This window comes from Cebus imitator, unplaced genomic scaffold (genome assembly GCF_001604975.1).
Source record: "Cebus imitator isolate Cc_AM_T3 unplaced genomic scaffold, Cebus_imitator-1.0 Scaffold297, whole genome shotgun sequence".
Classification (NCBI taxonomy): Eukaryota; Metazoa; Chordata; class Mammalia; order Primates; family Cebidae; genus Cebus; species Cebus imitator.
Window position 1 is genome coordinate 2180311 of NW_016107612.1, and position 8972 is coordinate 2189282.

At 49.5% G+C, this 8972-nt stretch overlaps 1 protein-coding gene and 1 pseudogene across 1 annotated transcript; both read right to left on the bottom strand.

Moving 5' to 3' along the window:
* Positions 1-657: 657 nt before the first annotated feature.
* LOC108285453 lies at positions 658-2148 on the bottom strand (annotated as a pseudogene).
* A 2917-nt stretch (positions 2149-5065) lies between these two features.
* LOC108285454 (keratin-associated protein 5-5-like) lies at positions 5066-6902 on the bottom strand. The gene is made up of 3 exons (XM_017502681.1): positions 6641-6902; positions 5998-6063; positions 5066-5288 (listed from the first exon to the last, which is right to left on the bottom strand). The coding sequence occupies exons 1-3, from the start codon at positions 6885-6887 to the stop codon at positions 5197-5199; spliced, it is 405 nt and encodes a 134-aa protein (XP_017358170.1). The 5' UTR covers positions 6888-6902; the 3' UTR covers positions 5066-5196.
* Positions 6903-8972: the final 2070 nt, after the last annotated feature.

Sequence of the window (8972 nt, forward strand, 5' to 3'; positions counted from 1 at the left end):
GACCCCTGTCAGCGGATGTTCAGCTTCTCTGGGTCTCTATAGGACTGAGCCATGTAGCAGTTCCCGGAAAAGCAGGAAAAGCAGGCACGTGATTTGGTCTAATTGTCCTCATGGCTTCTATTTAGGGTGGGCGCTTTACTATTCTCATAATGCAACTTCAGTTATAGCATGAACTCTGGCAGCCCTGTTAGCCCCTCAGGTCTCTCAGAAGAGAGGATTTGAGTGGTTCAGTTTGCCTTCACCATCCACATTGGGCAGTGTCAGGACAGCCCCCTGTCCTGCTTGTCCAGCCCACCCATCAATCTTCTATCTGCTGTGGGCCAGCATGTGACCATGCGAATAAATGAATGGGTGAATGAGTAAATTTTTTTTTTTTTGAGACGGAATCTCACTCTGTCACTCAGGCTGGAGTGCAATGGCGTGATCTCGGCTCACCGCAACATCTACCTTCCAGGTTCAAGTGATTCTCCTGCCTCAGCCTCCTGAGTAGCTGGGATTACAGGCGTGTGCCACCAATGCCTGGCTAATTTTTGTATTTTTAGTAGGGGCAGGGTTTCACCATGTTGGTCAGCCTGGTCTCAAACTCCTGACCTTGTGATCCGCCTGCCTTGGCCTCAAAAAGTGCTGAGATTACAGGCATGAGCCACTGCACTCAGCTTTTTTTTTTTTTTTTTTTTAAGGCCGATTGCAGTAACTTTCTTTTAATGGGTTTTCAGACTCACAGAAAGGGGCTGTTTGGATGAGGCTGTGCCACTAGTCAACTGTCTTCACTGTGGAGTCCTAATCACTCATTTTGTTTTGTAGATCATGAAGATTCATTCAAATTGTCTTTGCTTCCATTCCTTCATAGTACGTTACTTGGTCTGAAAGTACATCCCTCTTTCTCTCGTGCGTTGTATTCAAACAGGTTGCTGCTGCTTCTCTGTCATCATTAATCTTTTTCATCACATCCTTATTCCTCTTAGCATATTCGGGGTGTAACATATTATCTTCTGTGCCTAGGGATGGGAAAGTACAGGCAGGTATCAAGAAAAGAGAAATCTTCCTCCTGTGAATGGTAGGTACTCAGGCCTGACCTGCATGAAACTGCAGGTGGACCCAACCCTTTGGGTCTGCCGAGAGAAGTCTGCCAGGGACCACACACCACCCAACACCAGAGGCTTACATCAAAAAGGCCTCACCAGAAGCAGGAATAGAACATGAATTCACAGCCTTAGGCTGAATGGCTCTCACAGCAATTCTTGCCCATGATGCCAACATGGCTTCCTGAGCCGAAGTTATCACTTCAAACATATTAGTCTCTTCTGCTTTCTCATTCATCTCACGACTTTTCTAAAGCCTTGCTTTCACGGTCACTGCCTTGCATTTCCTCGACCGTGGCTGTAATCTGGTCTCCTGTGACATTTCAGGAATATATTGCTGTTATTCAGGGTAAGCATGTGTATGGAGCCTCAGATACATTTCTTCTTTTTTTTTTTTTTAGATGGAGTCTTGCTCTGTCTCCCAGGCTGGAGTGCAGTGGTGTGATCTCGGCTCACTGCAGCCCCTGCCTCCTTGTTTCAAGTGATTCTCCTGTCTCAGCCTCCCAAGTAGCTGGTGCTACAGGTGTGCACCTCCATGCCTGGTCATATATATATATATTTTTTTTTTTTTAATTTTTTTTTTTTAGTAGAGATGGGGTTTCACCATGTTGACTAGGCTGTTCTTGAACTCCTGACCTCAGGTGATCCGCCAGCCTTGGCATCCCAAAGCACTGGGATTACAGGCGTGAGCCACCATGCCCAGCCTTCAGATAAACTTCTATTTTCTTGCCATTAGGACTCAAACCTTAGTGTTGATACCAGTTCCACAAAGTGTCCCAGCACACCTCATTAATGGGAGGCTAAACAGTCGACAAGGGATGGACTGGTATTCTGCATCTAGCTTTTGTGGAGCTGTGGATTGTTCATTTGCTGGAGGTAGATGAACTTTACTGTGTTTCTTAGGCTTCTCCAGTTTGTCATCAGCAGTTGAAGAAACAGTTGGTTTCACTTGTTCTATATTTGGATCATCTTTAATGGGCACCAATGTCAAAATCATACTTTCTTCATCATCTGTTTCCCCCTCAAAGAAATTCTTGTTGCCACTAACAAAATTTGAGTCTGACATTTTTGGCAATGCCCCTGTCTTGTCCATTCGGTGCTACCTTTTTTAAAAAAAATTAAACTGGGTGCAGTAACTCACACCTGTAATCCCAGCCCTTTGAGAGGCCCAGGTGGTGGATGGCTTGAGTCCAGGAATTCCAGACCAGCCCAGGAAACATGGTGAGATCCCCTGTCTCTACCAAAAATACCTGTTTGTTTTTTGAGACAAGGTCTTGCTCTGTCACCCAGGCTGGAGTGCAGTAGCACAATCTCAGCTCACTGTACCCTCAACATTCCAGGCTCAAGTGATCCTCCCATCTCAGCCTCCTGAATAACTGGGGCTACAGGTGCATGCCACCATGCCCAGCTAATTTTCTTTTTTAAATTTTTGTAGAGACATTGTTACGCCATGTTGCCCAGGCTGGTCTCAAACTCCTGGGCTCAAGCGATCTGCCCTCCTCTGCCTTCCAAAATGTTGGGATTACAGGCATGAGCCACTGAGTCCAGCCGAGTGAATGTTTTTCTCCTGCTCTCCTGGTCTGTCTAAATCACATCCTTCTCCCAAAGTGTTCATACCTCAGTCTTAGCCTGTCTCATGCTCGGCCTATCCCAGAGTCACTGTGGAATGGATCCTTCTCCTGGAGGTAGAAATCTTTAGTTCCATGCTGCTCTCTGTCCCAGCTCAGCAGCTGCATCTTGCAGTAGTAAATAATTGCTCCCTGATTTCAACAGAGACTTGAATAAAATCTCCTGCAAAGGAATTGGCTCTTATTTATATATAATCTTACCTCTCTGTGTGCAGTACAATGGTTTACATACAGTAGGGGTCCAATAAGTGCTCATTGAATTAAGCAGAGAACATTTAGGAATCGCCTACTGACTGCCAGACACCACACCTGGCCCGCACTTACTGAGGCCTTGATGGGCTCCAGGGACTGTGTTAGCCACATCAACCTCACCACAATCCCATTAGATAGGCCTTATTATTGTCCCCGCATGCAGTTAAATGTGAGGTGCTGAGACCGCATAACTTGCCTAACTAGTGGGGCTGTGGGTCTAGGCAGGCAGCCTGGCTCCAGAGCCGACTCACTTAACTGCTTTACCAGGCTGTTTCATGATGGTGTGCTTGACAATGAAACTTCTGGAATTAAGCCATTCCAATAACAGCCACATCAAAAAAACTGAATGACTCTAAATGAATCTCTCCAACAGACATTCACAATAATCATGCCCCACCCAGCCCCAGGGAAGACGGGGCTCAGGACTGGGGGTGAGGGATGGAGCAGGATGCCACTGCACAGATGACTTGGAAAAGAAAAAGCTGCAAGTTGAATGACCATGTTTATCAGACCTGGCAAAAACGTTCTGTACCTATCCCTTGAGAGGTTCGGCAGCTGCAATTTCCCAAAACACAGTTGTGCAAGAGCATTGGCTGGGTGCATTCGTGGCTTTGGCCCTGGACCAAATCTCAGACAAATGGGGCAGTGCCCACATCACAGCCTTGTTCATGCCTTCTGAGGTCTCTGTCAGATTCTCTCCCCAGAAAATGGCACTTCAGGCACCAACCCACCCTCAGTGGGGCGGTGTCTCCATAGCATGAGCCCCCAAGGAGGCTCAGCTCTGCCCTCTGAGCTTGGTTTGGTCTCCATGAAGATACTTGCCACACTGCATGGTGAGGCTTGCCTGCCTCTCCCTCTGCAGCCAGCCAGGAGCTGGGCACTTCCAGGTTCCCTCGGTCACCAGTACAGGCAGCCGCATGTTGGAGAGTTGCTCCAAATACCAACTGGGTTGGAAAACATCTCCCAGTCCTGAAACCAGAGAGGAACTGGCAGAGGCCATTTTATTTCACCAAATAATTCCATGTGACTGCTTCAAACCTAGGTACTTATTAAAAATGTAAGTTCCCTGGGCCCACTTGGCCCTAAAAAAATCAAAAAGAGGGCTGCAGGGGTGGGGAAAGTGGAATACTGGTTTGCGTAATTTTCCAACCCCCCCCCCAAGTGATTCAGCTGTGCAGCCAGTGAGGCAGTCCTTCAGATGAATGAGGACTCTGCTCTGCTCTCCCCTCTCCAAAGGGAACATGGGCTTCTCGCCTTCACACAATCACAATCACACACTGGCCTTCTTTCTGTTCTCCAAGCGCCAGGCTCTTCCCCACTTCTGGACCCTTGCTAGAGCTGTGCCCCCTGCAGGAATGCAGCTGTCAGACCCAGTGGAAAGAGTTCTTCATTCAGGCTCACCTCAAGTACATTCAGTCACAGCACCTTTATTTTTTTTGGAGATGGACTCTCGCTGTGTCACCCAGGCTGGAGTACAGTGGTGTGATCTCGGCTCACTGCATCCTCTGCCTCCCAGGTTCAAGCAATTCTCCTTCCTCAGCCTCCCAAGTAGCTGGGATTACAGGTACCTACCATTGTGCCCAGCTATTTTCTTAGTAGAGATGGGGTTTTGCCATGTTGGCCATACTGGTCTTGAACTCTGGACCTCAGGTGATCTCCCTGCCTTGTCCTCCCAAAGTGCTAGTATTACAGGTGTGAGCCATCGCGCCCAGCCTTAGCACCTTCTTCTTTACAAGATTCTTTACCATCTGTCTCCCCAGCAACCCACAAGCCCCCTTTTCCCCTCACCACCAAGAATCCCATGCCTAACTGTGTAGGCAGTAGGCGCACCATAGGTGGCTGTTGAATATAGGCTGTGATACTGATACACAAAAAGGGCAGCTACTACCAGTTAACTGTTGCTAGAGGGCGGTAGAATAAACACCCTAGTTTGCCATAGTTCACAAAGGAGAGCCAAGGCCTGGCAGGATTGCAGGACACCTTGCACCCAGAACCCCACTGCCATGGTCCCCTCTCTGAAATGCCTCACGATATGGGTTCCCTACAACCCAACTAAACCAAGTGCGATCTACCCAACAACAAATGAGATGCCCAGAGCCAGAATAGTCTAGATGAATGTATTGCCATTTACACATTTCATAGAAAATGGAGCAAATGGGTCAGGGTTGTACAAAAGAAAATCCACGTTTATACAGGTTGCTTTATTTACATCTGGGAGCAAGGCTATCCTGGCATCAGGCACAGCAGCTGCACTTGTCTGGCATCCCTTTGCAGATGCAGCCCTGGGCACACTTGGCACAGCCCACAGGGCAGCAGGAGCAGCAGCCTGGGGAAGAAGACAGAGTGAGAGGTCAGAGCAGACTCCACCAGGCACCTCCCTCCCCCAGCAGAGGCCCAGCTCGAGCCCTGCCTCCGGCCCCAGCTGACCCTCATTTCAGGATGGTGTGGCTTTGTCAGGAGACAACGGGTAGATCTTTGGGATGAAGGTTTTATGTGAAAAAGCTGCCCAGCCCCACCTGAGTCTGGGACAGGGCAGAAGAGTGGACAGGTAGTGATTGGGGGTATGAGAACGAAGGGAGGCCAGTTCCCCCAAAACCCACACTTAGGTGAGGAAAGTCTTCACAATCCAACAGGTGGCAAACCCCTGACATAGCAGTTCTGGGGAGGGCCAGGCTAGCTCTGGGCTGCATCATCAGATTAGAAACCACACGGGGTCTCCAAGATCCTGCGCCTGAAGTGCTTCAGGACCCTGAAGGGTTAAGAAGGCTGCATCAGGATGCAGGAGACCTAGGTTCACGTTCCAGCTTTGTCCCCAGCACTACCTGGTACCGTCTCTGGGCATCAGTTTCCAGTTTAGTAAGGAGAGGCTAGGACTCACCCATTTTTAAGGCACTTTGAGGTCTGATTCTGAATCAGGTGCAGAGGGAGGTGTTTGGGGAAGCTGGTCACTGGCCCACCCGTTGCCTGGGGAGCTCTGAGTTCCCTGCTCTAACTTGGCCCATCCCCCAGATTCTCAGGGAAGTCCCCATGCTCACTCTTCTTGCAGGAGGTGCATTTGCAGTCTTTGCATTTGCAGGAGCCAGCACAGCCACAGGAGCCACCTGCAAGGAAGAGAAAAAGGCAGTGAGCGGTGAGTGAAATGCAGAAGGCACAGCGGTAGTCAATAACCCTTGGTGCCTCCTCCTCTGTGGGGCCGGGCCAGCACTCAGAGCTCCTTTCCCACTCATGGGAGAGGAAGAGAAGCCCCATCTCCTCTCCTTTCATGCTGGGAAGGGCAAGTGTCCTCTTGCTTTTACTCCCTAAGCAAGGTTCCAGGCTCCAGACACAGCCCAGGAAGACTGGGACTGGAGGCCCGAAGCTTGTGTCCTGAACTCCGAAGAGGCAATCGTCCTCTACCTTCCATCCACCCTGGCTGCTCAGAGCCTGGTCAGAGCATTGGGGCTCAGCCAACAGCCCCCCTGACCAACTGTGTGACATGGAATAGGACAGCTTTGGGCCTCAGTACCCTCAACTCTGATTTAGAGACACAGGGAGGAGGGAAGTGGTCTCAGGGACGTGATCGGGAAGAAAGCGCTTAAGGAAGTAAAGGAGTCCCCTTCAGCTTTCTCAAACCCAGAAACAGCTTGTACTGTGCCTGAGAAGCGGGCATCCTAAGGAGCAGAACCAGGTGTCCCTTACCAGGTGAGCAGCAGCAGTTGGGGTCCATCTCGAGGCAAGGAGAAGCGGGAGTTCCTAATCCAGAGGCAAACACGCTGCGACACAGATGAAAGGCGTGGTGACGCCCAGGAGCCGCCGGCTCCCTGTATAGCCCCAGGTGGGGGTCGGGCGCAGAGGCCCCACCCCGTCCTTGCACCCGCCCGGCAGATTCTGCGATGACCGCGGTCCCGCGCTGGGCTGTGCGCAGCAGGCGGGCCGGGTGCACCATCCCACGGGCTGAGCTCAGTGCGCGCCGCGGAGTCCGCCCCTTTGGCCCCACCCCTTTGGCCCCAGCTCTCTGAGAAACTGGCAGTAGGTGTTGTCCCTGCTGCCCTGCCTGCCTTCCCAATTTCCCTGGCATTACCTGCCACTCCCTCCCTAGGCGTGCTGGGAAACTCGGAATCCCGCCCGTCTAATCACCCCCAGCCCCCACTCCGCTGTGTGTAGCTTTGCATTTCCCAGAGACACTGGATCACGTCCCTGGATCGAGACACTGGATCACGTCCCTGGATCGGCGGAAGAGGGCGAGAGAGCAGTGTGCAAACGAGACGCCAAGGACGGGACCCTCGGATCTCCTGCATTGCCGATCTCTGTCCCAGTCGCCACCTCAGTCTGTTGGCCACGTTTCTCCTATGCCTAGGAACAGAACAGACACAGGGCTCTACCCTCTTCCTTCCTTTCTCCACTCTTGAGAGGCTGAATGGGCACATTTTTTCCGGGTCCTCCTTTGCATAAAACTCTCCAGGGTCTCCCCACAGCCTAGCAGGGCACCCCTCTACAGGATGGCAGTTTGGAAAATGTGGGATGCTCCCAGAAGAGAGATCATTTTAGGTGACATGCGGATCCTGGATTAAATGAAAATTCAAGAAACCTGGATGTTTTTCCTTCCATATTCCTATTACTCTACATAGCATGAATCCATGTTAGTCACTTGGCATCTCTGAACTCACAGCAATCCTAAAGGGACACGCATTCTGTTTATGAATCCATATTCCTAATCTGGACAATGACAATACAAGGAGGTCAAGCGCACTGGCCCAGGGTCAGAGGGCCTCGAAGTAGCACTGCTGGGTCTGAATCCTCTCAGCTTCCCATGGAAGAGAGGGCAGTGATGAAGCTTGCCTTTGGCCTAGGTATCATCTCTTACTCCTTGAAGTCTTTAAACAAAACCAAGCATCAAGGTCAGTCCTGGAAGCAAAACAGAGATGCAGAGGGGATATGAATAGGGAGAATTTGATGGCAACATTCTGTGTCTGGAAGTTAAACTGATTCTTTTTTCAGTAGTGCTAATGAGTTTACTTTCCATATAAACATATCCAAGGAAATAGGAATCATTTAAAAGAAAAATGTTATGTCACATATTGGTGCAGGTGGTAGTGGAACTGGCATGCACCCTTCCTTTTCTGTTATGGGGACAGGGACTGCCTTGCTCATGGCTTTATATTTCTGGTGTTAATCCCTGTTTTGTGGGAAGAGGGCAAGGACCCTGTCAGGATCCAGGGCCATGCTCATGTGGCTGATGAAAAAGACGAAGGACACACAGGGAGGGACTCCAGGCCTGGCTTGTTTGTCTGGAGTAAAAATGTCATCTATCTATGCCATTATTTGAGCTGTTTGGGCTGTTAGCACCAGATACCTTAGACTGGGTACCTTAAAATGCAAAAATCTATTTCTCTCAGCTCTGGAGGCATGGAAATCCGAGGTCAAGGCACCAGCATATTTGGAGTCTTGTAAGAGCCCCATTCCTCATGGATGTCTCTTTCCTGCTGGATCTTCACACAGTGGAAATGGTTGAACAAGCTCCCTCGGGCCTCTCTTATTAAGGCACTAATCCCGTTCATGAGCGCTTTGTTCTCTTATTGCAGTCACCTCCATGCACCACCTCAATCCCAACACATTGAAAATTAGATTTGCACATGTGAATAGTGGAGGCACACAAACATTTCAGCCAGAGCAGCCATGAATCATAATAACAAAATAATAGTTAATATTATAGATCACTTGCCATGAACAGGGCACCATTCTAAGTTCTTTATACCTATGAAATCATTTATTTCTACAAGTCAGACCCCATTACAGTCATATGCTGCTTAGTGATGGGAATGCATTCTGAGAAATGCATTGTTAGGTGATTTCATGGTTGTAAAAATATCATAAAGCATATAATAACAAACCTAGATATTATGGCCTACCACAGACCTAAGCTTTGTGATGTGGCCTGCTGCTCCTATGCTTCAAACCTGTACCGCATGCTACTGTACTAAATTCTGAAGGCAGTTATAACATAGTGGTAAGTATTTGTGTACCTAGATGT

Excerpts from the sequence above, each read along its gene's own strand:
- LOC108285454 (XM_017502681.1), bottom strand. The coding sequence starts at position 6,887 with ATGGTGCACCCGGCCCGCCTGCTGCGCACAGCCCAGCGCGGGACCGCG. Across the intron at positions 6,064-6,640 it reads CAACTGCTGCTGCTCACCTG|GTGGCTCCTGTGGCTGTGCT; the intron begins GTAAGGGACACC and ends TCTTCCTTGCAG. Across the intron at positions 5,289-5,997 it reads ATGCACCTCCTGCAAGAAGA|GCTGCTGCTCCTGCTGCCCT; the intron begins GTGAGCATGGGG and ends CTTCTTCCCCAG.